The following is a 25585-nucleotide window of genomic DNA, read 5'->3' as shown; positions in this document are numbered from 1 at the left end:
CAGCAAGGAAGCCCCATCTCCCAGGAGCGCCAGGAAAACCTTTTAATAGCAAGAGCAAACGTGGTCCCCCGCTGCTCGTCATCTCACCCCAGGCCACTCTGGCTGGTGGCCGGATGCCAGACCCCTCTGGTGGGGTAAGGGAGGGAGCCGGTGGGGCAGCGGGGACCTGCCCCCCCCAGGGCTTAGCTGTCAGTGAAGTTGGCCTTGCGCTTCTCCACAAACGCCGTCATCCCCTCCTTGCGGTCACCCTGCGGGGAGCAGAGAGGGTGAGGTTGAGGCAGGGGCTGGGGGGTTGCGGAAGCCCTGCTATACCCGCCCTTGCTGTGATGGGACCGACTTCCCCTTACTCACAGTGGCAAAGGTGGCATAAAAAAGCCGCTTCTCCGTCCTGGTCCCCTCTGCCAGCGTTGTCTCAAAGGCTAAAAGCAAAGGAGAAGTTGGGGAGGCCTGCCGCCCAGCCCCCCAGAGAGGGGCTCCCGGTTGCCGCCCCAGCCCCTACCTGCGTTGACCGACTCCTTCGCCATGGCGGTCACCAGCTTGGAGTTGCTGGCGATCTTCTCAGCACAGGCGATGGCAGCATCCAGCAGCTTCTCAACGGGGAAGACCTTGCTCACCAGCCCTAGGATGGTGGGTGGGAGGCGGTGGGGTGGGGTGGGGGCTACCCGCCGGATCCCCACCATGCCGGGGATGGCCCATGCCCCCTACCTGCCTCCTTCGCCTCCGCTGCTGATATCCGGTCCCCGGTGAGGACCATCTCCATGGCCAGCGACTTCCCCACCGCCCTGGTCAACCTCTGTGTCCCTCCAGCACCTGGAGGCGTTTGGGGAAGGGGGAAAGGTCCAGAGAGGGACAACTTGGGTGTCCCTGCTGTCCCCGCTCCGGCTGGGGGTGGGTGGGTGCCCCCCGTCCCGCTCACCTGGGATGGTCCCCAGCAGGATTTCGGGTTGCCCGAACTGCGCTTTCTCACCGGCGTAGATGATGTCGCACATCATGGCCAGCTCGCACCCGCCACCCAGCTGGGATCAGGGAGGAAGAGGGGGTGTCAGGGGGGTGCCAAGGATCAAGCGGGGACGGGGGCGGGGAGAGGACACACTCACAGCGTAGCCATTGACGGCGGCGATGATGGGTTTGCGGACGGTGGAGACCTTGTCCCAGCCGGCAAGAAAGCCACTGCTGTAGCACTCCTGGAAGGTTTTATTCTGCATCTCCTTGATGTCAGCGCCAGCTACGAAGGGAAACTGGGTGGGGACACTGACACACACACATCCCCCCCCAAAAAAAAATTTGGGGTGGGGAGAGGCACCCTGCCCCTACCTGCGAAGGCTTTTTGGCTGCCGGTGATGACGATGGCCCCCACCTGTGGGTCGTTCTCCAGAGCCTCCAGCGCCCGCCGCAGCTCCTGCATGAGCCCCTCGCAGAGAGCGTTAAGCGCCTGCGGCCGGTTCAGCTGGATCAGGCCCACGCTCTGCCGTGCCCCCGTCCTCTGCACCGCCAGGTACTGGTACGGGGACCCTGCCCCGACACCGACACCATTAAGCAACCGGTTGCCGGCAACTGGGTGACTCCCCCCCCGTTCACCACCCACCCTCCGGTCAGGCCCGGTTGCTGCCGCGGCGCCGTGCTATTTTTAAGCCGACCTTCAGGGTGGCGGGCGCATGACAGCGGTCACCGGCAGCCGTCGCCCCCGGGGTCTCAGGACCGGGAGATGGCGGAGAGTCGCCGGTGCCATCCTGACCCGGTCAGGGGCGGCCCAGTGACCACCGCCCTGTGCCAGCCCGGCGCACGGTGCTGGGGCCGTACGTGGTCCTGAGCCCCGGTACTGAGCCCCTGGTGCCCGGACCTGGGCCTGCGCTGGGACCCTCTGCTGGCGACCCCCGATGCATGGCGGCGGCCCGGGGCGCGCGGCGCCTGCCCCTCCCCCCCGTCCCCCCCCCGCGTGCCCGCCCCGGTTCCGCGCTCACCGGCACTGCAGGCTCGCGCCCCCGGGAGGGGGGGCGGTGGCAGCGGGAAGAGCGCGCGGCGGCGCGCAGCGGCGGCTGGGCGGAGGAGCGCGCGCAGCGAGGCGGCCATGGCGGAGCGCGGCGGGGAACGAGGCTCCGCGCGCACACACACACACACCCGCCCCGCCCCGCCCTTGCGCCCATTGGCCGAGGCGGCCCCGCCCCGCAACGCGGCGTCCCCATTGGCCGAGGCGGGGCGCGGCGGCGGGGGAAAGGAGCCGCCGGGTCCTGCGCTCTCCCCACGCGGGGCGAGACGCGAGTGGGGCCGGGATCGGGGACGGGGGAGTTTAGAGGCGCCGTAGGGCGGGAGTGTCTACGTGCCCTTCCCCCGCGTGGGCGCCCTGACCCGCTTTCCCCCGCCCCGCGCGTGGGGTGAGGCGGAGTGGGGTGTGTGTGGGGGGCGGTGGGCAGCGGGAGCGCGGCGGCGGGAGCGCGGCCGGGGAGGAGCGGGAGCGGAGCGAGCCAGCGGCAGCCCCGGGCCCGGTGAGCCCCGCGCGGTGCCGCGGGTTGGCGCGTGTGCGTGGTGGTGGTGGCTGGGGGGGAGCGGGGCCTACAGCGGAGCTCACGCGTGGGGCCCGCGTGTGCGTGGGGCCGGCGGAGGGAGGCGGGCGTGCGGGGCCGCGCCGCGCCCGCGGGTGTCCCGGCCCCGCGGGCTGAGCGCCGGGGCTCTCTCCTCCCGCCCGCAGGTGCGGCCGAGCGGCGGGGATGCGGCGAAGCGCGGCGGCGTGCTGGGCGCTGCTGCTGCTGGCCGCCGCCTTCTGCGACTCGGTGGCCGGCAAGGGGGGCCGCGGCGGCGCCCGCGGGGCCGCCCGCGGCGGGGTCGCCCGCGGAGCCGCCCGCGGGCGGGTGAAGGCAGCGGTGCCCCGTTACGGCTCGTCCGGGGCGGCCCTGCGGGTGGCAGGGGCGGCGGCGGCGGGAGCGGCGGCCGGCGTAGCGGCGGGGGCTGCCCTGCGGCGGGCCCGGTTGGCCGGGGAGCTGGAAGCAGGCAACGGCGGCGACTATCGTGACGGCAACTGGACGGCCAGCGCCTGGACCTCTGCTGCGATGGCCTGGGTCCCACCGAGCTGGGCCATACCCTGGCTCTGTCCCCTGGCTGCCATCCTCCGCCGCTGACGGCGGTGGTGGGACCTGACCGCACCCGGTGCAGATACGGATAGGACCCACCGGTCACCTCCCCCACCCTGGGCTAGCAGCGGCTCCCAGGGCTGTGCCCACCCCGTGCCCAGCTCACCCCATAACCCGCCGCCACCGGGGCAGGACCCCACGGGAAGCCCTTCCACCACCCTCCCCTCACACCCCGTGCCAAACTCCCCCCAACTCTGGCACCCCCGTCTCAGCCACTCCTTGGTATGGAGGGTCTCGTAGCGTTCGGAGGATGAGGAGACGGCAATAAAGGTGGATGGAAAGCTGGTGTGGCTGGATGTAGGGCTCAGGATGAGGACACCAGGATGGCCAGTGCCCCAGCACCCTGCGCATGGGGGTTTTATTTGGGGATGGTGGTCCCAGAGAGCATTCTCTCCATCTTCCCCCCACGTTGCCCTGCATGGTGATACCACATGACAGACACAGATCGCTCCCTGTTGGGGCGTCCCCAGCCTGTGCAGCTGCAGGTGGGTGCGCCTCTTCCCCATGGGACAGGTCTCAGTCCAGTGTCACCCTGCCCAGGCATCCTGCACGGAAATCCCGCAGGAACTCATAGGCTGCAGCTGAGTAGTCGAGCGTTGTCACATTGACATTCCCTGGTGGTGGGGTGCAGAAGGAGGTGTCAGCGGAGTCAGGGGCCACACCAGGATCCCCAAAAGCTGCCCCAGGCTCCCCCCGCAACAGGTACTCACCCGTGCCCGTCAGCACCTTCACCTTCTGTGTTCTGCCCCGGGTGAGGGCCACGCGCCTCAGCACTGGTTCGATGGCATCACAGGCCTCGGCCAACCCGTACCGCTGCACGTACCTGCCAAAGGAGGTGGTTTACACCCTGCTGGCATGTCTTTCCCCCTCCCAGTTCCCTAGGGATGGTTTCTCCACCACCCGCTTGGGACCACAGGCCATGGATGCAGCCCAGGGCCCTCTCCAGTTCCCCCACTGGCTCACCCAAACTGCTGCTGCTTGTTCAGGGTGTACAGGAGGTAGTCAGCCATGATGTCCTCCCCTACCAGGTGGTCACGGATGGCTCCTGAAAAAGAGGATCCAAGCCCCAGCTCCCCTCCAGCCCTGCTCCGAGCCCCAGCCACCCCTCCCCGCTGTCCATGTGCCATCCATGGGCACCTGCGAGCAGCAGACTCCCACCCCAGCCTCAGGTAGCTGGCCCAGCCGGGGCTGGAAGCCATGTCTGGGGAGTGTCACCCCACCCAGCCACAGCCTCCCCCTCACCACAGAGCGCCAGCTTCACGCCCGTCTCCACGTCCTCCAGCTTGGGGGGCAGCACACCAGGAGTGTCCACCAGGTACATCAGGGGCTTCTCACAGACCTGGGATGGGGAGGGAGGCAGGGCTGTTAGGATGCACAGCTTGGTAATTGGCTCAGCAGACTCTGACACAACTAATGAGCCAGGCATTGAGCTCTTTCATTAAGGCCTCGCTGAAAAGGAGGCCTGAGCAACCCTTTGAGATGAGCTCTGTGCGCCTCAAAGTTTTCCTGAGCTCCTGCCAGAGGATGCAGGGAGGCAGAGGTCAGCACCCACCCAGCCGGCTGTGCCGCAGGGATGTTACCTGTATTCTGGTCAGCACCGCCTTGGTGACACCTGGCTCGCCACCAACCGCGGTGGCTTTCCCTTTTGGGGAAAGGAGAGACACAGTCAAGAGAAGCAAGCGATGCTCTTCCCCCCTGCCTGCTCCAGCGCTGCATCAGCAGCTCCTCGCTGAACCCAGGCACCACAGAGAAATACCCTTTTTCAGGTGCAGCCTCCGCAGGGAGTTGATGAGCGAGGACTTGCCCACGTTGGGCACTCCGATCACCAGGATGCTGTACTCGGTGCTCTGGAAGCAAGGAGGATGTGGGCAGGGAGCAGCCGGTTATCGGCCACCCACCCCAGGAGCGACAGGCAGATGCAACAGCCCGGCCTTTGCCGGTGTTTCTGGCACACGTGCGAGCAGCCTTGTCCCTCCAGCCGGAGAGGGAGGTGACCTGCAGATGTCTGCAGTCTCACTATCACATCTCACCTCAGCCCTGTGGTAGCGTGGGCTGTTGTCCACCAGCTTGGCAACCAAGGGAACAATCTGCAGAGAAACATGGGAGAAAGACCGTAACTGCTGCTTGCACCTGGGCTGGCAGCAGCCACTCACTCAGAGGATGCTGTACCAGGAGGATGAGCAAAACGGGGGCCAAGCAGAGCATGGGGCACCTTGGGTAAGCTGGAAATGAAGACTGCTCTGGACCAGCCAGCATCACTTCCCCACAGCAGGGCACTGAGGCCTCTCCATGGGGCTGGCGATCAGCTGGCAGCATCAAGGAGCAGGGCTGGGCACAGGGCTGCTGGCCCATTACCTTCTTGACATTGTCATCGCGCTGGCAGTCAGTGAAGACAACGTGTGAGCATCCCTGCTGCTTCAGGTACTCCAAGACCGTCTGAAGGGGACAGGCAGAGGCACAGCTGGCACCTGTGACCTGCGGACCCACAGCCAGCCAGCCCTGCCCTGGCACTCACCGGCTTCCGCTGGGGATCAGCCAGGTCCCTCTTGTTCAGCACCAGGACATGCGGGCGGATGCCCAGCACCTCTCGCAGCATGGGGTTACGGCCCGACAGTGGGATGTGAGCGCTGCTAAGGAGAATGATTGTGCACTGGCGTGGGAGCAGGTATCGGGGGGGAGGACGGTGGGAGTTTATGGGGCTGGTGCAGAGCTGGAGAGGGGTACGGGACCGGGAGAAGGGTCGGCCTGGAGGGAAACGAAGCAACTGGGGAGGGGGGACCCGGTGTAGGTGGCAGGGTGTCGGCTCCTGCTGCCCCAGGGAGGAATGAAGAGCCGTGCCAGAGGATATGCGAGCGTCGTGCACCTCGATGAGGCAGTCGGCGCGCCGCAGGGAGGCCCGCATCTGCCGCAAGCCTGCAACACAGCGCTGGGTGAGCGGTGGCGGGGTAGGGGGGTAGTCATCCCGCTCCGCTTCCACCCTTCACCTTTCGCCATGTGCCCCGGGAACCAGGAGGCGACATCGCGGCCGCCGAAATCGAAGCGCTGCCGGAATGCGCCGGGCACCGACCCGGGCCCAACCGCCGCCGCCCGCAGCGCTCCGACCCACCCTCTCATGGCGGCGGCGGCGCCCCTTCACGCATCACATCCGCCGCGACGCGCGGGGAGGCGGGGCACGACGCAGCGCGCGCTCGGGCTCCCGGTGGGTGTGGCCAAGCCGGGCGGACGCGGCGCCTCCCTCAGCTGCCGTCGCTTCCGCAGTGCCATGGCGGAGTCGCGGCCTGTGGGGTCTGCGGCACCTACCGGGGTACCGACGGTGGGTCCGGGTGGCCCAGGGGGTGCCGGGCCCGGCGGGAGGCCCGCAGCGCCCCCCGCCGGGCCCAGCACCCCTCGTGCCTCGGGGCCTGGTCCCCAAGCCGCCCCCCAGCCGCCCCCAGCCCCTCAGCCCACCCCGCAGCCAGGCCCGATACAGGCCCCGCTGGACGACACTCGCTTCCTGATCGCCAGCACCAACTGGTACTAACGGCGCTGCACCCTTTTTCTCGCTGGACCCCAGCCGAGGAGCCGCATCCTTTTTCCCCGGAGAGAGAGAGAGAAGCCTCTGCGTCTCTCCTTTATTTCTCAATAAAGGAGGCTGACCACCAGTGACCTGCAAAGCACGGGTTTTATTTTCCCTCCTCAGAGCCGAGGAGCGGGGCTGGGTGCCTGGAAGAACTGGTTGAGCCGCTCAGCCTCCCGCCAGCCCGACAGCAGGGCACCGTGGGTGGTGGAGTAGAAGGTGCGGTGGGTGGCCTCGCCAGCAAAGAGGAGCTGCAGAGGCTGCGGGCAAGACAGGAGGTGAGCGCTGGGGACCTAATGCCTTCCCCACCCCAGCTGAGACACTGGGTCATGCTAAACCAGCCTCATCTCCCTGCTCTTTGGCACTGCGCGGATGCATGACCCACCCTACAGCCCTGCAGAGACTGAGGAGCAGGCACCTTCCCTTCCTTAGAGACCCACCCCATGACATGAGGGTGTTGGAAAGTGGTTGGAAGGAGTTACGAGTCCCCAAATTTTATGAAAATCAGGCTCCCCCCACCCCCATGGAGTTCAGTGGGAAGAGCCAAGGGGGGGTTGGTTGGTGATCTGAGCGTCGGTGACCCCTGAATGGAGCAGGAGTGGGGAATGTCACCTTCCTGTGCTCCTCAAGGCCCGAGGTGCCCTGTCTGTCTGTCCCCATGCCCTAGGGGTGGTCCTACTCCCCCTACAGTCCCATAAAGCAATTACCCTGGGGTCCTCGGGGTCCTCGGGCAGGGGCTGAGCCAGTGCATCGATGTCGTCCCCCGAGCTGCCGACGGCCACGTAGCTGTAGGAGCCCCGGGTGTAGGGAGCGCTGTGCCACCGGGACCTGAGCACACTCCTGGGAGCGGGCAGGTGCGGGTTCCCTGCAGGTGTGGATTTTTGGTGGGGTCCAGAAATCCAGGGGCACACTTCCTGAGTGGGCGTTGTTGGGGTGACAAGGGCGGAGGAGGTGGTGGTACCTGTCAGCATGCGGAGGAGGCGTGTCATGGTGCCAAGAACCTCTTCGTCGCTCAGTGTCTCCATGTACTCCGACTCCTTCCCTGCGATGAAACCGCAGAGGACGTGCCCATGCCTGGGGAGGAAAGATGGGGCCAAGAGCTGACTGCCACCCTCCCGCTGCTCACTGGGCACTGTGCCCTCCCTGCCTCATGGGCTATAAGCGACCCAGAGAAGGACTTAAATCTCCAGATATGACCAAGATACTCCTTCATGTTGCCCAGAAGTTGTCCAACCCCCGCCCTGCCATGATGCCCCTTTGCTGACGCTCATGGCCACCTACTGCTCCGGTGGTTGGAGGACCACGAAGCCAATGAGCTTCTTGAACCAGTTGGCCTCCAGGTCAGTTCTGGGCTCCTCCAGGGGTGACTCGTCCTCCCACACCACTTCGAGGAGCTGCTGCTGGGGATCCCAGAACGGCTTCTCGAACTCCAGGAAGATCTTGTTGTTGGTGCCAAAACCCAGGCGGCGAATGGCCTCCACTTTCCGCTGGGGCAAGGGAGGCTGGAAGAAGTCCTGGTGGTGTTCCTTGAGGAAACCTGCAAGCAGAACGTTGGGCAGCTCTGTTCAGTGGGCTCCTAAATGGGGTCTGAGATACTTTCCCCAGGGGGGAGGGGAGGCTGGGAAGGGGTTTGGGCAAGTCCCTGCCCTCCATCTGCCCATCTCCAACTGGTTGGAGGGGACAGGCAGGTGGTGGGGTCCTCACCCAGCGGGACGGTGACAATGACGTGGTCGGCAAGGAAGGCGTCTCCATCCTCACACTCCACCCGGACAGGGAAATTCCTGGCCTCATCCCCCTCCTCGTGGAAGGACCCTTTCCACTGGATGGTCCTCACCGCCTTGTTGAGCAGGACAGTGCCCTCCGGCAGAGCCGAGAGCATGCAATCGGGCAAGCTGCTGTAGCCACTGCAGGAGGAGGCGCCGCTGGGGAAGGTGTGCCCCCCAAAACCCTCTTCTTTGCCCCCCCTCCAGAGCCCCACGCTTACCCTGGGAAGGTACAGTCCAGGCCGGGCAGGGAGACATACTCTCCGAAGGGCTCCAGGGCCACCAGGTCCATGCTGTGTGTCCCGCTGATGCAACACTCCAGCTTGAGGCAGGCAGCGAGGACGGCCAGCTGGAGCCGCCGGGCGTCCTCCCGGCCCTCCCCCAAAGCAGGGACCCTCTGTGCAATCTCCCCCCGCAGGTACTGTCCCACACTGGGGGCTGGCAGCTCCTTGGTCCCCTGAAAAGTCCGGGCGGACTCCAGCAGGGTATCGAAGAGGTGGCGGGCTTCGCTCACTGCCGTGGGGCTCAGTGCCTTCCCCGAGCTGCCGTAGGTGACAGAGGGCAGAAAGGGGTGGCCCCCCACCTCCACCTGCTGGTTCTCCTCCCGCGCAGCCTCTGGGCCCAGCAGGCTGTAGCTGGTGGCCAGCCGGAAGACGGGGTTGCCTGGTGAAGGGCCATGGATCCAGTGGGCCCCCATCTCCGCCAGCCCTGATGCTGCGGGGAGGGGAGGAAGTGGGGTCACCCCAAGGCGTGGCAGGACCCCCAACCCCATGTGTCCCCCCCAAAACCAGCGGGACCCCCCCACCCCGCCCTGGTGTCCCCCACCTGTGGCCTGCTCCAGTTAGGTCCCACTGCACCCACGGGACCGAAGACCCCCAGTCCCCTGTCCATCCCACTCCGGACTGGCCCCACGGCCGGGGGGGGGCGGGGGTTTAGGTGCCGCTCCCCCATCCTGCCCCGGTGCAGCCAGACCTCTGAGCGGACACGTTCCCCGGTGTAGCCCGCCCCCCATCCCGGGCCTGCCTCGTACCGAAGGGGCGGGTGCAGACGCGGCCCCCGACGCGGCCCGCCGCCTCCAGCAGGAGGAGGGAGCCGTGCCCGCACAGCCGCCGGGCCGCCCCCAGCCCCGCCAGCCCCGCGCCCACCGCCACCACCCGCCGCCCGCTGCCGCCGCCCTCCATGGCGCCCGGTACGGCCCGGCACGGGCCCGCCCCCTCCGCCAGACCCCGCCCCTTCCACAGGCCTCGGCCCTTCCACAGGCCTCGGCCCCTCTCCAGGCCTCCCCCCTTCCACAGGCCTCGCCCCGCCCTCTCCATTCCCCGCCCCCCCGAGCCTGGCGGAGAAGCCAGCGCGGGTGCTCGCACGGCCTTTCACGGTGGGTCGGTGCCTTCAGTGAACAGGACCGAACACCGCGTCGTAGGTGGAGGGGCGGGAAAAGGCGACCTTTCCCGGAGTGGGGGGGACACCCCCGGGGCCGCCTCACCACCCTCCTTCTCGTCCTCATCCCGCACCGGCAGCTGCCCGGCGCCGGTGCTGGGCAGCCCGGCAAGGTGGAGGAGCCCCTGAATGCCTCCATCCAGTCCATCAGCCAAGCCGGCCTGGCCCCCAGTCCTGCTTGCCAGCGATTTCCCAGCTGTTGTGGCCATCACTAAAGGTCTCTGACCCTGAGGCTGCCTGGTGGTTCTTTGCTGGCGATCGATGGTTGCTGCCCCGATGCTGCGTGGGGGATATCCCCGCCTCCCGCTCACCCCGGCGGCGGTGGGGTGCAGGTACCAGGGTGCTTCCAGCCGGGCAGCACCCACCATGCCACCCTGAACACCCGGCTGACTGCGGCTGGGGTCGCCCCACCAGCGCTGATCTCTGCTGCCCTCCCATACTGGGCAGCCCCCTTGAAAATATTTACATGCAAGAAAGAGGCGGGGGTGTCAGAGCTGCAGCACAGGGTCCTGGAATCCCCTTTGAGCATTTATTTTGGAGGGATTTTCCCCACCTCTGGGAGGGACTGCATGGGGGCAGTGGTACGTACTACCATGGGATACTGGGCTGGAGGCAGCTTCACGGGGAGACAGCGGCCCTGTGACCTGGCCCCAGGGTATCTGGGGCCATCGTCTCCCAGGGATGGAGGATGGGGATTCCCGGAGTGTCAGCGCTGAGCCATGCAGCCCTCCCTGGGGACCTTCTGGGACCAAATGGTGCAGGCAAGTCCCCGGCTTGGCCCAGCTGAGTCCTGAACCCCCACCAGATGAAGACCCTCCACCTTCCTGGGGACATGTCTGGGGGAAGAAGTTTTCCCCACATCCAACCTGACACCCCTTGGGCTGTGATCTGAGGCCGGGGCCCCTCATTGCCTCACCTGAGAAGGGTTTGACCCTCCATCCCTGCCTGTGTGGCAATCAGGGGCTGCTCTCAGATGCGCCCCCCCCGCCACCTCCCCACAGCCAGACCCAACAAGCCCAGCTCCCTCCCATCTCCTCCTGGGTTGAGTGCTCTAATCCCCAATCCACTGGGCAGCCAACTGGGGGGTCACAGCAGGGTCCCCGCATCCCCCTTGCACAGCCCAGGACACAGGTCCACTATTACCCAGGATCCTTCCAAGCAGGGCTGCCCGGCCGGTGGCTCCTGTCAGCCCTGATGCCTTGGTTGACCCTAGCATGGTGCCACCAGTCCTTAGGGAGCTCCCAAGCAAGGAAGACGAGAGACCCCGACAACCAAGGGATGTATGGGAAGCACTGTCACCACAAGTGTGTCAGGCCAGCAGGAAGGCGGGGACAGCAGGGGATGTCCCACTGCCTTCCTGGCCTGTCCTGGCTGAGGTGGAAGGGCCTGGGGAGAGCTGCTGCTCTACAGCGACCCCTCTATCAGCTCTAAGATGCTGCTGTAGAGGCGCCTGGGAGCATCCAAGCCCCAGATGAAGTCCCAGTGGTTCCAGTCAGGGATGTGGTCATAGGTGACGAGGTGGGCGATGCGGGGCAGCAGCTGGCGTACATCCCTCCAGTCAGCCGCCCAGTCTTCCCCTCCCGACCACACCGCGGTGGGTACAAGCATCTCCTCCACCTGGTAGGAGGGAGGTGTCTCCTGGAGGGACAGAGGAGACTCTGAGAAACCATTGCCTTGGCCAACCCCTGCAAGCCAGCCCATCCCTCCACTACCCAGGACAGTCCCCTGACATCTCCAGCCACCAGCACTGCTACTGTAGCCTCCTACCTGGTGGTACACGACTGGGTTTTTGCTGCCATAGTCGAAGGCTTTGAATTCTCCTGATTTCATCACCTAGGAGGAGAGGATAGATCTGCAGTGGGAGGCCAGCAAGCACTGCTGTGTCGGTCTGGCATCTCCCGTCCTCCTCGAGGGACCGCATCATGAGAGGGTGTTCAACACAGGACGTTGCAAGAGGAGGTGGCATCCCTGCAAACCCAGGCTTTCCACCTTTTTTAACAGGGTGATGCTTTGACCTCCAGCTCCACGCCTGTCCCCAGCTACGGGCTGACAAACCAAGGTGTTGCGTGTGACTCCTTGTCTGCCCCAGTGCGATGCTCGTGCCTCTGAATACCTGCTCATCACGTGTAGCACTGTGTGTGCAGGATGCCACATTGGTGAGCTTTCCTTCAACAACTGGATCATCCTTACCTTCTTGTGACACTGGGGGCTCAGAGCACAGAGACATCGGTGAGCCAGGTTATTATAAGAGTTGCTTCTGTGCTAGGAGCAAAAGCTCAGATGCCTGCACAATAGCTGCATTGATTAAAAAGACCTTTTTTGCCTTCCCCATAGCCTATAATTTGTCTCTGCAAGGAGGCACCAGAGTGGGGGTCTCCAGCCTGACCTCGTGTCCAGCAGAGCCAGTCCCGCAGCTGCAGCGGGTTGCTCAGACTGTCAGAGTCCGGCCCTGGTATCTCTGGCACCCCTTTGGGCAGGGGGAGATGCTGTTGGATCCCCCTTTGCCTCCTCGTCTCTGGCTGAGCAGGCCCAGCTCCCTCAGCCTCTCCTTGTATGCCCTGGCTTCCACCCACCATCACCGCGATGTCCCCGGGCTCACTCTGCCTTGGGGATCCTTGGGGGCCCCAAACTGGTCCCGGCATCCAGCTGTGGCCTCCCCATCCCTTCCCTTGCTCCTGCTTGGCACAGCCCAGGGCACACACCCTGGCGTCTTCTGGTTCCTAAAGGCACTGGGGCAGCTCATCCAGCATCCAGTGCCTCTACTGTATGCCTAATTTGTTGCCTTTACTTTCTCACAAGCTGCCAATGTCCAAGATCCCTGATCTCTCACACCTGCCCTGGACACACCAGGCTCTCAGTGAAGGTACCATCCCATGGGTGAAACCATTTGCGCTTCAGGGAACCTACCTGGGCCCAGTGTATCATGTTTTTGACAGATGTCCCATCTGGATAGTGGGATGTGTACACATCCAGCCGTGTCTGCAAGGAAACATATTCAAGCTATCATTGCTTCCCAATGGACAGGAGTGAGGATGGTAGTTGCCAGATGACGAGTTTCCCAAAACAGCCACCGCTGAGTCACACTGCCTAGAGTTGGGTCGGGTTCAGGGAATATAATCTTCATTAAAAATCAATTGTTCTGAGACAGCTCCAGGGGGAGAACGGATGATGAAGGATGAGACACCCCTGGCTCCTGTGGATACCTCATCTGGGCCCAGGGACTGTGCTCAAGACCTTAGTGACTACCCTGTGTCGTCCAGATGCTGCTTTAGCAGACTTGACGTAGGATGGGCAGGAGCAGGGGCTGCACCCCAGGGCTGCTGGTGGGAGGTACCATGGTGACAGGCAGCCCTAACTCAGATATGCTGTCAAGTACCACCTGGCTCCAGATCCCTTGCCCCCACACTGCACCCCACGCCCCCCCTGGTGCTGCACCCACCATGTTAAGGTTCTTCTCATTGTAGCCACCCAGCAGAAAGAGGAGGTTGGCACAGGGTTTGTGCAGCAGCGGGTGCCTGCACAGCTCGGGGAGAAACCTCCACAGCTTCCTCATCCGCAGCGAGGCATCTGTTCTGCCAAGCAGAAGCTGCAGAAGCAAAGGGCAAGGGTGATTTCCTGCATTTCCCTGGCATCCCCTTGGAGCCCCTCCCCGAATCCGCCTCCAGCCGGTGTCCCCATGAGCTGTCCCACCAGCTGGGTGGTGAGGGGATGTGTGGCACAGGGTCCCCACAGAAGCCAAACCTTCTCCTCCTTCGTTCCTGCCTCACTGAGATGTGTACAGCTCGTGGCAGGAGGTGGTACTGACCAAATGCACAACAGGGAAATCAATATTTGGGATTCTTCTCTTTCCCCCCACTTCCCTCAAGCGTTGGATTCATTTTTCACTGTCATTAAACTCAACGCAGCAAAGCTGCTCATTTCCAGGCTGTCTGTCTGGTGCCCTCATAGAAAGACCAGTTCCAACACCTGAGGATCCTCCAGATAGAAGGGGAGCATGCACTCAACAAAGGGATGGTGCAGGAGTGCCCCTGCACCCGAATCGTGTCTGTGCTTACAAATTAGTGGGAAGTAACTTTTCCGCTGCATCAGATAGCCCCAGGGACTGCATCTGGGCACGATCCCTTTCCTAGCACCGATGTGTTCAGGGGAGGAGCATGAAGTAGACCCCTACCTGAACCACACTGAATTGCCTGTCCAGAAGGAAGGACATTTTCATGATGGGACTTTTGGCGTACTTGATTGTCAGTACTGGAGCCAGGGCAAAGAACATTTTGATTTTCTGAGCCAGTTCTGGCATGGTTGAAAACGCAATGAATGCTGAGAAAACAGAAAAAAAACCCCTGAGACTTTGTTGATCTTTCTTCAGGTGCTTACTCCGAGCGTTCACTTGGACCCACTGCCCAGATCTGTTTAGCTGGCATTATCTCCAATTAGAAATCTGGGACCTCTTGCCACCATTCTGCTTAATGTTAGTGCTACAGGTGTCCAAAAGGAGACAATGCCTTTATTCCTATGGCCAGAAGTGGCTGATGAAGCACTTCAACGAGTACCACTGATGGGAAGTCCTGCCCCATTCACCAGGTGATGGGAATAGTGGTGTCATCTTCCATCAACCACTGGTAAAGGGTATCATTGTCACAGAGGTTATCTCATACCCCTGGTGGCCCAGCTGGTCAAAAGAAGCACCATGCATTATATCAGAAAGCAGAAGCTGTGACCTCCATGCAAAATGCCTTTTGTTTTGATGTGCAACACTGCAATTCAGTTTTCTAGGTTGAATTACAGCTGCTCCAGTTGCAGTGAGGAGCTTACTGAGGTCGCCAGGAGCATTCTTACCCTAGGAGCATGCTGGTCCTCCCAGATGCCTTGTATGGAAAGCATGGCTGCTGTGGGACTTCTCACTGCGAGAGACCTTCTACCTAATGTGCCTGCTTGGCAGCCCACAAAGATGGAACCCCTCCGCTTTCTGCCTACAAACACCAAAATTAATGTTTTCAAGGTGGTCCAGGCAATGTGATGTGCAACCCCTTCTGACGCACCCATTGTGCAGCCCTGTGAGTAGCCAACATAATAGATCTGCTTCTGCCCAGTCTTCTGCAGAACAAAGTCGATCATGGCTGGGAGGTCGTACATTGCCATTTCGTGAAAGCTGCAACACAGGAGTAGCGCATTGGTTATAAGGTAACACCAGGAGAACAGACTTACTTGCGAATTTTGGTTGCCTTGCGTTGCTCATATATTGAAGGGCTTAACATCCGGGGATGATTTTCCAGGAGAAAATTACTATGAGCTAAGTGAAACTGCACAGGGTCTGAAGGCATCCCTCCTTCCATGGCCTCATCCTTCCCTGAAAGGGCTTAGTCCTCCTATAAGCATGGTTAGGGTTAAGAAACTGTGAAGAGCCTGGCCAGCTGTGCATTCGGGTGCAATACCCAGCAGCTCTGCAGATCCAGAGCTGACTCTCATCAGGATTACAGCACCAGCTCTGCTCCTAGAGGTGCTCTTTCCTTGAAGGAAACAGAGCACCGGTTCCTGCCCGTGTGCCTTTTAGTGTGATATGGTGAAATGCAGGCCTACTTTATTAGCTATTTTTACTGGAAGCACATTTATGAGCTTGGGAAATCCAGGAGTGCTCTCTGAAGATCAACTCAGAGCGGCAGCAGCTTAAAATGCTGTTCTTGGGGAGAAGGTTTCTGTGGACAATGTCTAGAAGTGGAGGTTGCAATGATGCTTTTAGACACCTTGCTGGGGGAGCTTGGCCGGGGAGGCCCCCATGGAGGCCACAAGATAGGGCTGATGTCTCTGCAGGATGGGTGTCTCCCCACAGGCAGCAGTGCCCTGCGCTCTTGGCAGGGCCAGGCTACTGCAGGGAGGTGTTCACACCACGTCAGCAGGCACGTCTGCACAGGTTCTTCCTTCCTCCCTGGGCACATCACCGGGAGGTCTGGGGGAGGCCATACCTGGGGATTAGGTGCTCTGACTTGCCTTCTTGGAGGCACCCATCTCTGTCTAGAGAAGTTTGCCACACTTTTGTAATCCACTGCAGCCCACCTGAAATCCCAGAATTCAACCTGTTCAGCTGAAAGGTGCTGGTGTCTCCGGGACCAACTTGTCCCCCGGCTGTTTCCCAGCCAGACGTCATAGCCGGAGTCTGCTAGTATGAAGCCAAGGCTGTTGTTAGCCAGATTTTGCACCCAGTGGCTGCCTTCTCCAAATAACCCATGCTGGAGAAACACGACTGGCTTGGGCCCTGAATGTGAAGGAAACAGCATGTTTCATTGAACCAGAATTTGTATACTTACTCACCCCAAATTCAGGCCAATAAAGCGTCTTTCTTGCACTGCTAGAGGACATACACTGTGTGTTGTAATGACGCCTTCTGGTGAAGGAATCCTTGCCATAGTCATCTCATGGTGGATGCCCTCCTTGTCTCAGGCTGGAGGGCTGCAGATGTCCCTCCTAAGCCTTTCAGACCCCGGGTGCTCATACCCACAAGCTCAGCACTGTGACCACTGGCAACAACCCTGCAAAACCTCAGGTGTACAGGCTCATCCCTCAGATCGTTCAAGCCCCAAAGCCACAAATTTATGGGGGAAAAAATTAAATGAGGAGCTCTCTTAAGGTATGCCTGCTCCCTCTGAACCTTAAAGTCCAGGCTCTGCTTGATATGAAAGGCAGTTGCTGTGCTGCACGCACGCTTTCCTATGCTGGTTGCTAAAGCCTTGACTGTAAATTGGAGAAGTACTGTGGTTTTGTTATTTTTGATTTAACAATAAATACTCGCCTGGCCTGGTAAGTTTTATCTCTTTACCTGCTTGCTATGTTAAGGTGGGGTTTTTTTGGGGTTTTTTTTGTTTGTTTGTTTGTTTTTTTCCCAGCTTCCCTGCAAAATAGAGCCATACCTCTGTTCCAAGGATTTCCTTTCCCATGAGGAATTCTGTTCAGGCTGACGTAGTAGCCATCGCGAGTCAGGACTTCATACTCCTCACTGGGGTACCCTCTGTGGCAGATCATTTGGCTCTGGGAAAAGAAAAACCCAGGCAGAAAGCTTTCTGTAGCCGAGGGGCTCATTTGACTCGAAGAACACATCCCTCATCCGCTGGGATGCCTTTGCAAAACTGAAACGCCGCGGCAGCTGGGACATTGCTTTGCCTGGGGTGCCTCTGGATCAGAGGAGGACTTTTTTGAGAGAGGATCGTCAGTCCGAGTCCCATGCCCGCTCCAGTGAGATGCCCCAGGGAAGAGGAGATGCTCAGACGGCGAGCAAGAGGGGAGCCGGCGGCAGCAGGGCTCTTCACCAGCATATGCCTTTGAAATGCTTCGAAAAACAAAGACTGAAATGAAAGGGATTTGCTGACAGCTGACACTGGTGGCAGGACATGTCATGTCATGCTCTGAGCTAGTGAGCAGGGCAGATAGACAGCGAGGCATATCAAACCTGCTGAGCTGGACTGACTGGAAGGGCAATAGGACGAGCCCCATAGGATTTGTTGCAGTGCTCCCGAGGCTCTGCCTGAGCTTTATTTATGCCAAAAACTCCACAGACTGGGAAGTTTCAGTGTGGTGAAATCCAGCTGCGATCCTGCCTACACATCGCTATATGGTTGCTTTGCCACAGATATGATGGAAGAGATTCATGTCAGCAATTTTATTGCCCACGTCTTGGGTCCATCTAAACCCACTTTCAGAGACTTTCAGGACTGGCCTGGACACGGCCCCAAGCAACTTCCTGCAGCTGAAAGAGAGGAGCCACACACAACTTTCTACCCTTCAGGAAGATGTCTGATCAAATCCAGGCTGTGATTACTCCCTTCTCTCACTGACCTGCTGATAATTGCACTTAATACTGCTGGGAGGAAGAGGAATCCTTCAGGAAGCAGGGCTTGTTAATGATGATATGGAGGTGACGCCATATCACACTGCTCAACAAAACCAGCACACGTGGTGACCTGCGCTGTTGCCACATACATACCCTCCACGCCACTCTCACCCATCTAAATGTCCGCAAGCTTTCAGACAGAGTGGAAATTCAAACTTCTGACTTACAACATTCATGAAAGTCTCAGGATTTGTAACCTTTTTCGGCTGGATGGCATCTGCTGAGTTCACAGGTGCTTGTATCAAAACCAGGATTGCAATAAACAGCCACATCTTGTGTCTGTGTAAAATATTATTATTATTATTATTATTATTATTATTATTATTATTATTATTATTATTACTACTACTACTACTATTATTATCATCGTCATCATCGTTATGAATATCTGTTTATACTTGGTTATAGTGGGTTAAGTTCTTTATGTATCTGAAGACCATATATCATGGTCTGGGCTGGGGAAGCAAAGGAGATTCCCAGTTCCAGCTTGCATTGGAGTCCGTTCATGGCTCTTCGTACTCCTCCATGCAGACTGGACCTGGTGTTAGTCAAGACCCATTTTTGTATTTTTAATGGTAAAAAGAAGAAAACCAGCTCTCTAATGCAAGAACTAAAGTGACAGAAAGCCATCAGGCCAATTGTCACATGGAGGAAATTAATCTGAAGTAAGAGTTTACACTACACGAGAAACACATTTAGGTTGGCTGGGCTATGACTACGTCTACACTTTTGCTGTTTCTTTATTGCTTAGCTTTTGCACCAAGAAAACCAATATTAACAGAAGGATTCTATGAACTGAAACTGGTAGACCCTCATACGAAGACTATTTATTAAATCAGTGCAGCCTGAAAAAAACGGAAACATTTTTGATCGCCTTAGAGACTCCTGTCTAGAGCAGAGATCTATTCTTAATATACACAGTTAATATGATTTCTAATGTTTTGCCAGGCTCTTAAAAGTTAGAGCTTAACTTCAACCCAGTAGCATGAGTTGCAAGTCTTCACGCCAGCTGTCTGGTTACTCTCCACCTCCCTTCTTCCTCCTCCCGATGGGTCTCCCACACCATGAGACATATTTGCCCGCTGAAATATTCCCAGTAACCCTCTCTATGGTATTACCAAGAGGCAAGTTACTGAGAAGAAAAAAGCAATCAATGCATTTTCACCCTGGGGATAGCTCCAATGCAAATCTGAATTATGTGGAGGAAAATACATTACCAGGCGGAGCCCACTGTCGTATCTGATCAGGCTGGTGGTGTGAATGGTGGTGGCTCTGTCATCGCCAGTGTTAAAAAGAGCACGTTGTGTCAGAGCCCTGCTACGTTGGCACCACGCTGGACCACATCACGTGTCCTCCAATTAAGCGATGTGCGTGCTGGTCATATCTTCGATAACTTCCTCTGCTTGCCATGTGGTCATAACTTTCGTGCTTGCAAAGGATTGCGTTTCCAAAAGCAGATGGAGAGGTGCGGTGAGGAATTTCAGCTATGGAGTTACGCCTTAAGCTCATGGTAGCCGCAGTAAAAAAAAGTTGAAAGGTTTTCTTTTTAAAGGGTCATTTCCTAACTCCCAGAGACCCTTGGGAATGCCTCATAGATGAGCTCCTGGGGCAACGAAAGGACTTGGGCTCCATCAGCTTCACAAGGCCTCAGGAGCATGCCGACCTCTCCATAGACACTCCAAGGACAGGTCAGGCTTCACTGGCTGCCTGGGTGGGAGACACTTGGTAATTACAGCACTCTTCAAAAGTGACAGTGGCCAAGGCAACTTCCACATAGCCCTTACACCCAAGTGACATTGTATTTGGAACTGGCAATTTTCAAAACCTCTGCATCGTTTTCTGGAAAAGCAACCACGCTTAGTGTCTTGCTGATGGATGGCAGAGCAGAGGAGAACTTGTGCAATGCCTCTGTTTGGCTGAAGCGACAAGTGTTACACAGAGTGAAGGTGTTTGTTCTCCACCTCCAGCCCTGTGACCTTACAACCTACGCCTTTCTGTAAATGCTTGGTAGCCACCTAAAAGACTGAGCCTTCGGTTGGCTACCAGGTGCTCTGCTTGAGTATATGTTTCCCGGTCATGGATTTGGGTGACTTCAAATGTTCATACCCGCCATAGTCTATGAGCGGTATGCAAGTTGTGAAACACAGCCCAAAACACGCATGTGTTACTCCATCCCGCAGATTGTAATTTTCTATGAGAGCCACAACCACTGACACAAAGGGACTGCTTGTGTGGGTGCTATCTTCCTGACAGCGTGTGTGGCCAGAGCCCTCACTGTTTCATTACCTTACTTTAGAGAATCGTGGAATCACAGAATCATAGAATCATAGAATGGTTAGAGTTGGAAAGGATCTTAAAGATCACCTCGTTCCACCCCTCCCTGCCCTGGGCAGGGACACCTCCCACCAGACCAGGTTGCTCCAAGCCCTGTCCAACCTGGCCTTGAACACCTCCAGGGATGGGACATTCACAGCTTTCCTGGGCAACCTGGGCCAGGGGCTCACCACCCTCACAGGAAGGAATTTCTTCCTAATGTCTAATCTAAATCTGCCCTCTTCCAGTTTAAAACCGTTACCTCTCGTCCTATCACTACACTTCCTGATCAAGAGTCCCTCTCATCTTTTCTGCAGCCCCCTTAAGTACTGGAAGGCCGCTATAAGGTCTCCCTGGAGTTTTCTCTTCTCCAGGCTGAATAACGCAAACTCTCTCAGCCTGTCCTCATAGCATAGGTGCTCCAGCCCCCTGATGATCTTCATGGCCTCTTCTGGACACGTTCCAACAGGTCCATGTCCTTCTTATGTTCGGGGCCCCAGACCTGGAGGCAGTACTTCAGGCGGAGTCTCTCAGAGCGGAGTAGAGGGGCAGAATCACCTCCCTTTGTTGGCCATACTGCTTTTGATGCAGTCCAGGATGCGGCTGGCTTTCTTGGCTGTGAGCACACATTGCCAGTACATGTTGAGCTTCTCATCCACCAGCACACCCAAGTCCTTCTCCTCAGGGCTGCTCTCAAGCCATTCTCCACCCAACCTGTATTTGTGCTTGGAATTGCCCTGACCCAGGTGCAGGACCTTACATTTGGCCTGATTGAACTTCATGAGGTTCGCACGGGCCCACCTCTCAAGCCTGATCAGGTCCCTCTGGATGGCATCCCTTCCCTCCAGTGTGTTGACCACACCACACAGCTTAGTGTCATTGTCAAGCTTGCTGAGGGTCCACTCAATCCCACTGTCCATGTTGCCGACAAAGATGATAATAAGCACTGATCCTAATACCAACCCCTGAGGAATGCCGGTTGTCACTGGACTCCACTTGGGCATCGAGCCATTGATCACAACTCCTTGAGTGAGACCACCCACCCAGTTCCTTATCCACCGAGCGGTCCATCCACCAAATCCATGTCTCTCCAATTTAGAGGCAAGGGTGTCAAATGCTTGCACAAGTCCAGGTAGATGACATGTGTTGCTCTTCTCTTATCCACCGATGCTGTAAGCTCATTGTAGAAGGCCACCAAATTTTTCAGGCACAATTTGCCTTTAGTGAAACCGTGTTGGCTGTCACCAATCACCTCCTTATTTTCCATGTGCCTTAGCAGAGTTTCCAGGAGGATCTGCTCCATGATCTTGCCAGGCACAGAGGTGAGACTGACCGGCCTTTAGTTCCCCGGTTCTTCCTTTTTTCCCTTTTTAAAAATGGTGGTTATGTTTCCCCCTTTCATGTCAGTGGGAACTTTATTGGACTGCCACAAATTTTCAAATATGATGCATAGTGGCTTGGCAACTTCATCCACCAGTTCCCTCAGGACTCGCGGATGCTCCTCATCAGGTCCCATGGATTTGTGCACCTTCAGGTTCCTTAGATGGTCTCGAACCTGATCTTCTCCTATAGTGGGCAGTTCTTCATTCTCCCAGTCCCTGCCTTTGCTTTCTGTGACTTCAGCAGTGTGGCTAGAGCATTTGCTGGTGAAGACTGAGGCAAAAAAGTCATTGAATACCTCAGCCTTGTCCATATCCAGGGTAACCAGGTTTCCCATTTCCTTCTGGAGAGGGCCCACGTCTTCCCTAGTCTTCCTTTTATCACTGACATACCTACAGAAGCTTTTCTTGGTGCCCTTGATGTCCCTAGCCAGATTTAATTCTATCTAGGCTTTAGCTTGCCTAACCCGATCTCTGGCTGCTCGGACAATTTCTCTGTATTCCTCCCAGGCTACCTGTCCTTCCTTCCACCCTCTGTAGGTTTCCTTTTTCCATTGGAGTTTCTCCAGGAGCGCCTTGCTCATCCGTGCAGGCCTCCTGGTGTTTTTGCCTGACTTCCTCTCAGTAGGGATGCATTGCTCCTGAGCTTGGAGGCCTTGAATATTAACCAGCTTTCTTGGGCCCCTCTTCCCTCCAGTGCTTTATCTCACAGTACTCTATCAAGCGGATCCCTCAAGAAGCCCAGGTCTGCCCTCCTGAAGTCCAGGGTAGTGAGCTTGCTGTGCGCCCCCCTCGCTGCCTTCAGGATCTCGAACTCCACCATCTTGTGGTCACTGCAGGCAAGGCTGCCTTTGAGCTTCACATTCCCCACCAGCCCCTCCTTGCTGCTGAGAATAAGGTCCACAATAGCACCTCTCCCCACTGGCTCCTCTTTCACTCGGAGAAGGAAGTTATCATCAGCACTTTCCAGGAACCTCCTGGATTGCTTATGCCCTGCCGTGTTGTCCTTACCCAACTTGTATTTTTCCACTCTATCATCAGGCTGCCTTCAACAGCATCGAGACAGACCTCACCTTTTACTTGTATGGTCAGCTACTTCATCCACTGTCAAGTCTGCTGCCTTCTGCCTCCACGGAGTACTAGTTATCTAGCAGAAGTACTAAGTACTAGGTACTAATAGAGGTTGGAAAGGGAGCAGAGACTTCTCCAGTATCCTCAGGCTATGGGACGAGGCTATCGGAGCAGTGTATCAGCGCTGAGGCTGGTGTGCAATTTAGCACCAGTACCTATCATAACTGTGATAGGAAGGAGAGAAGCTGCCAAGAAAGAGCAGCTAGCTTTTTACGGAGAAGCTCTTGTGTAGCTTAGTCAAAGGAAGAAATGAAGACCTTTGAGTTATTTGAAGTTAGGAGACCAAAGCTGGATGTTTTGACACATAGGTGCGAGTTTAGGTGGAAAGAGCAATACCGTCAGGATGCGGCTGTGATTGTACACTGAACAGAATTGTAAACAGTCACTAGTATTAACCTATGGTGTCAGAACCCCATAATACATGGTAGGGTGCCCAACCAAACATTAGATAGACTGTAATGGGCATCTTAAAATGAAGCTGTATAACCACACTCATGGGATGTTTTTACACTGTTGTTGTGGGAACTAATGTAAGAAAACTCAAGACCATTTAGAAACAGAAAGGTATTTTATATAACTTTCTAACCAAGTAGACTGTACCAATCAGCACTCTCACACGCACATTCTCCGAGACGCCAAAATGTGTGTATCCACGTGGTCTGGCCGAGGTCACCTGAGTGTGACATGGAAGGTCAGGGTTGCTAGCTATTGAGTACTCCATATGCCTTCTGGGTTCTGCTTGAGGTCCAAGGGCCAACTCTTTCTTGACCTCTAAGGTCCTTTAGGAGTCAAAAGTTACCACCGGGTATGGTTTTGCTTCTGCATCTTGTTAACCTCATGCTTCATAAATATTAGGCAACATTGCTGCTGGGTGTCTTTCATTTTCTTGTTTGAGGAATCATAGAACTGTAACCCGTACTGCTGTTGGGATAACAGGAAGAGAAACAACCCATGAAATGTGTTGTATCCCTGCTGCTGTCCTTCTGTTAAGAGGTGCGGGTCTTCTGCTGGTGAGTCACCTTCTGTGTGGTGCATCACAGTGCAAGAAACACATTCCACAGTGCTTGCCAGTTTGACTGGTGTTAATCATGTCCTTGGATATCAGCGCATACCATTCCCCTAACTCTTGCTCTGGTCTTTCTCCTGGTGCTTTCACGCATGTACAAGCCACCAGACTGTATGCCCAAGACACTGGTAGTTACCTTCTATCCGTTGCCTCTTGCCAAGCACAAGGGTAAGTAGGGAGATGCTTAACTATCTGTCATCTGGTCTTGACATCCTGAACTGTGAAAGAGAGCGTCATTCTGATTTTAGCAATAAGAGAACTTCAACTCTTGTGTAATTCCTGCCAGATAAGCATGATTCCCTTGCAGTAACCTTGGAGAACCTTGCCCAGGTAAAGAACGTGATAAGCAAAGCAGTGTTTATCTGGTTGTACCTCTCCTAGTTTAAAGCCCCTCAGCTAGGCTGGGATATCTCCAGCATCTCTGATTGCACATTTAGTAGGAGTTTTACGCATGCTGGAGTTACAGATGAAGCCTGATGAAACAACAATTTATTTTCACAACACCTTGCTGGAATTGTTCACGCAATCATTTTATACACAGTAGTGAAACTGAATCAACAAAAGCATAAAATGTTCCTGAATGTTGATTGTGAAATAGCTGAGTTGTGCTCACCAGTGGTTTGTCTCAGCTAATTCTTCCCCATTTCTTTGTTCAGAAGACCCCAGAACAACTCTGAGCTTCTTGTACTTCTCTGATCTCTCTTCATTGTACAATTGGCTTTAAAGAGTATTTTAAAGCCAACTTCATCAAACTTTCCCACTAAAGAAATACGAACATCTTTCAAATTTGCTACCACGGTGCTCTTTGTATTAGAGAAAAGCTGATTGGGCTCAGCTTAGCCAGTGCCCTGGTCAGGGCTATCAGAGACCTTCAGGGAGCAGTAACATGTCCCACATGATATAGTCCAGGATCAGGAATGGACACCAACAAAGGCTTGTGAAGAGTGTTGGAGGTAGTTATATCTGATCATGATTTTGGCTAACCATAACTTTCCATGGCCTTATCCTATTCCCATCTTCCTGAAGTACCAATATACGAAAATACAAGTCTCAAAGAACAGTTATTTGGTCTCTCTTCTGAGCATTCATCCAGCAATCTCAAAAGAAAATGTGGAAATAACATAGGAAATAACACAGAAATTGCTCATGGTTCCTGAAATAAGAAAGCAACGTGTCCTCAACTGAATAAAACTCTGAATCCAGTCAGCAATGCTGGTGACTGCTGGAAACTGTTGTCAGGCTTGTGATTAAGGATCAAAAAAATATGAAAAGGCACTACATCATGTGACGTAACTCGAAACCTTGTCCTAGATTAACCTTGGTACAAATCAGTTTCTAAATAACCGTGTAGGCTAGTACTTTGCTTAAAGCAGACACCAAAGCAATCCTAGGGTTACTTACAAAATGCAACTCCCCTTTAAGCATGTGCCTGCGCATAATCCTCAAGTGGGAAGGACACTGTAGTAGATGTGCTCACCACCTCTCCAGCTTGGAGCTGATGATATGCTCCACAGTACATGCGTGTGCTACCTTTTTTGGTATTGACCCTGATGACGATAGAAGACTATAGGTCAGCAAACATGGTGAAACGGATGTATTTTGAATGGGATGTGACACAGTTTTGAGCCCTTCTGGCCTTGTGTGCCATACACAAGCAGATCAAGAACGGCTTTGCATGAGCACACCTTGGAAGAAAATTAAGTAAGTGGCTGAATCACGAACATCCTCTGTCAAGCGTAGGTGTGTGAGTGAGGTTGGTTTGCTCACACATGGAGAACAGAAAGGAAGCACTGCTGTGCCGTGAATTAATTCACCAGGGTAGTGAAGGCCTGGTGCTGCGTTGTGAAGTCTAAGGGTGAGAGATTGAGTTGATCTGTACCCCAACATCATGGGCTGATGTCTCAGCCTGATCTTGGACCTCTGCCATCACCATGGA

The 25585-nt window shown here is 56.8% G+C and overlaps 5 protein-coding genes across 11 annotated transcripts; 1 reads left to right on the top strand and 4 right to left on the bottom strand.

Annotated features, from left to right (window-relative positions):
* Positions 1-28: 28 nt before the first annotated feature.
* Positions 29-2128, bottom strand: ECHS1 (enoyl-CoA hydratase, short chain 1). The gene is made up of 8 exons (XM_063339049.1): positions 1962-2128; positions 1315-1512; positions 1098-1225; positions 917-1016; positions 706-810; positions 500-619; positions 352-419; positions 29-248 (listed from the first exon to the last, which is right to left on the bottom strand). Exons 1-8 carry the CDS (start codon positions 2068-2070, stop codon positions 183-185), a joined length of 894 nt encoding a protein of 297 aa, XP_063195119.1. The 5' UTR covers positions 2071-2128; the 3' UTR covers positions 29-182.
* A 66-nt stretch (positions 2129-2194) lies between these two features.
* Positions 2195-5029, top strand: SPRN (shadow of prion protein). 6 transcript variants are annotated; one of them, XR_010071641.1, is made up of 3 exons: positions 2195-2483; positions 4154-4440; positions 4892-5029. XR_010071641.1 is itself a non-coding variant. In XM_063339054.1 (2 exons), the coding sequence occupies exon 2, from the start codon at positions 2706-2708 to the stop codon at positions 3111-3113; it is 408 nt and encodes a 135-aa protein (XP_063195124.1). In that variant the 5' UTR covers positions 2229-2372; positions 2687-2705; the 3' UTR covers positions 3114-3506. The 6 variants fall into 6 exon arrangements, 3 of the variants coding, with proteins under 3 accessions (XP_063195124.1, XP_063195122.1, XP_063195123.1); XR_010071642.1 differs by lacking the exon at positions 2195-2483 and adding an exon at positions 3718-3827; XM_063339054.1 differs by lacking the exons at positions 4154-4440; positions 4892-5029 and adding an exon at positions 2687-3506 and having other exon boundaries at positions 2229-2372.
* Positions 3450-6250, bottom strand: MTG1 (mitochondrial ribosome associated GTPase 1). 2 transcript variants are annotated; one of them, XM_063339047.1, is made up of 10 exons: positions 6110-6250; positions 5641-6038; positions 5481-5561; positions 5156-5212; positions 4882-4972; positions 4706-4767; positions 4368-4464; positions 4089-4170; positions 3836-3948; positions 3450-3739 (listed from the first exon to the last, which is right to left on the bottom strand). In XM_063339047.1, exons 1-10 carry the CDS (start codon positions 6237-6239, stop codon positions 3642-3644), a joined length of 1209 nt encoding a protein of 402 aa, XP_063195117.1. In that variant the 5' UTR covers positions 6240-6250; the 3' UTR covers positions 3450-3641. The 2 variants fall into 2 exon arrangements, with proteins under 2 accessions (XP_063195117.1, XP_063195118.1); XM_063339048.1 differs by lacking the exon at positions 5481-5561.
* A 460-nt stretch (positions 6251-6710) lies between these two features.
* On the bottom strand, positions 6711-9650 carry PAOX (polyamine oxidase). The gene is made up of 7 exons (XM_063339046.1): positions 9475-9650; positions 8666-9158; positions 8386-8585; positions 7963-8218; positions 7643-7755; positions 7389-7546; positions 6711-6941 (listed from the first exon to the last, which is right to left on the bottom strand). The coding sequence occupies exons 1-7, from the start codon at positions 9623-9625 to the stop codon at positions 6801-6803; spliced, it is 1512 nt and encodes a 503-aa protein (XP_063195116.1). The 5' UTR covers positions 9626-9650; the 3' UTR covers positions 6711-6800.
* Positions 9651-11285: 1635 nt separating this feature from the next.
* LOC134517207 (lipase member M-like) lies at positions 11286-18032 on the bottom strand. Its single transcript, XM_063338479.1, has 9 exons — positions 17928-18032; positions 16784-16901; positions 15933-16131; positions 14921-15030; positions 14062-14198; positions 13321-13467; positions 12789-12860; positions 11649-11714; positions 11286-11519 (listed from the first exon to the last, which is right to left on the bottom strand). Exons 1-9 carry the CDS (start codon positions 18030-18032, stop codon positions 11286-11288), a joined length of 1188 nt encoding a protein of 395 aa, XP_063194549.1.
* Between the last annotated feature and the right edge of the window lie 7553 nt (positions 18033-25585).

Source organism: Chroicocephalus ridibundus, chromosome 6 (genome assembly GCF_963924245.1).
Source record: "Chroicocephalus ridibundus chromosome 6, bChrRid1.1, whole genome shotgun sequence".
In the NCBI taxonomy this organism is placed as follows: domain Eukaryota; kingdom Metazoa; phylum Chordata; class Aves; order Charadriiformes; family Laridae; genus Chroicocephalus; species Chroicocephalus ridibundus.
This window is presented reverse-complemented; position numbering and strand designations above follow the sequence as displayed.

Coding starts and splice junctions, on each gene's coding strand:
- MTG1 (XM_063339047.1), bottom strand. CDS start 6,239: ATGAGAGGGTGGGTCGGAGCGCTGCGGGCGGCGGCGGTTGGGCCCGGG. Junction 4,465..4,705: donor CGGTGCTGACCAGAATACAG/GTAACATCCCTG, acceptor TCCCCATCCCAG/GTCTGTGAGAAGCCCCTGAT. Junction 4,171..4,367: donor CGTGAAGCTGGCGCTCTGTG/GTGAGGGGGAGG, acceptor CCTCTTTTTCAG/GAGCCATCCGTGACCACCTG.
- LOC134517207 (XM_063338479.1), bottom strand. CDS start 18,032: ATGTGGCTGTTTATTGCAATCCTGGTTTTGATACAAGCACCTGTGAAC. Junction 14,199..14,920: donor CTCACAGGGCTGCACAATGG/GTGCGTCAGAAG, acceptor CTGTTTTCTCAG/CATTCATTGCGTTTTCAACC. Junction 11,715..12,788: donor ACATGATACACTGGGCCCAG/GTAGGTTCCCTG, acceptor CTCTCCTCCTAG/GTGATGAAATCAGGAGAATT.
- SPRN (XM_063339054.1), top strand. CDS start 2,706: ATGCGGCGAAGCGCGGCGGCGTGCTGGGCGCTGCTGCTGCTGGCCGCC.
- PAOX (XM_063339046.1), bottom strand. CDS start 9,625: ATGGAGGGCGGCGGCAGCGGGCGGCGGGTGGTGGCGGTGGGCGCGGGG. Junction 8,586..8,665: donor CTGGACTGTACCTTCCCAGG/GTAAGCGTGGGG, acceptor CTCCTCCTGCAG/TGGCTACAGCAGCTTGCCCG. Junction 8,219..8,385: donor CATTGTCACCGTCCCGCTGG/GTGAGGACCCCA, acceptor TTCTGCTTGCAG/GTTTCCTCAAGGAACACCAC.
- ECHS1 (XM_063339049.1), bottom strand. CDS start 2,070: ATGGCCGCCTCGCTGCGCGCGCTCCTCCGCCCAGCCGCCGCTGCGCGC. Junction 1,513..1,961: donor GGCGCGAGCCTGCAGTGCCG/GTGAGCGCGGAA, acceptor GTGTCGGGGCAG/GGTCCCCGTACCAGTACCTG. Junction 1,226..1,314: donor CAGCCAAAAAGCCTTCGCAG/GTAGGGGCAGGG, acceptor TTCCCTTCGTAG/CTGGCGCTGACATCAAGGAG.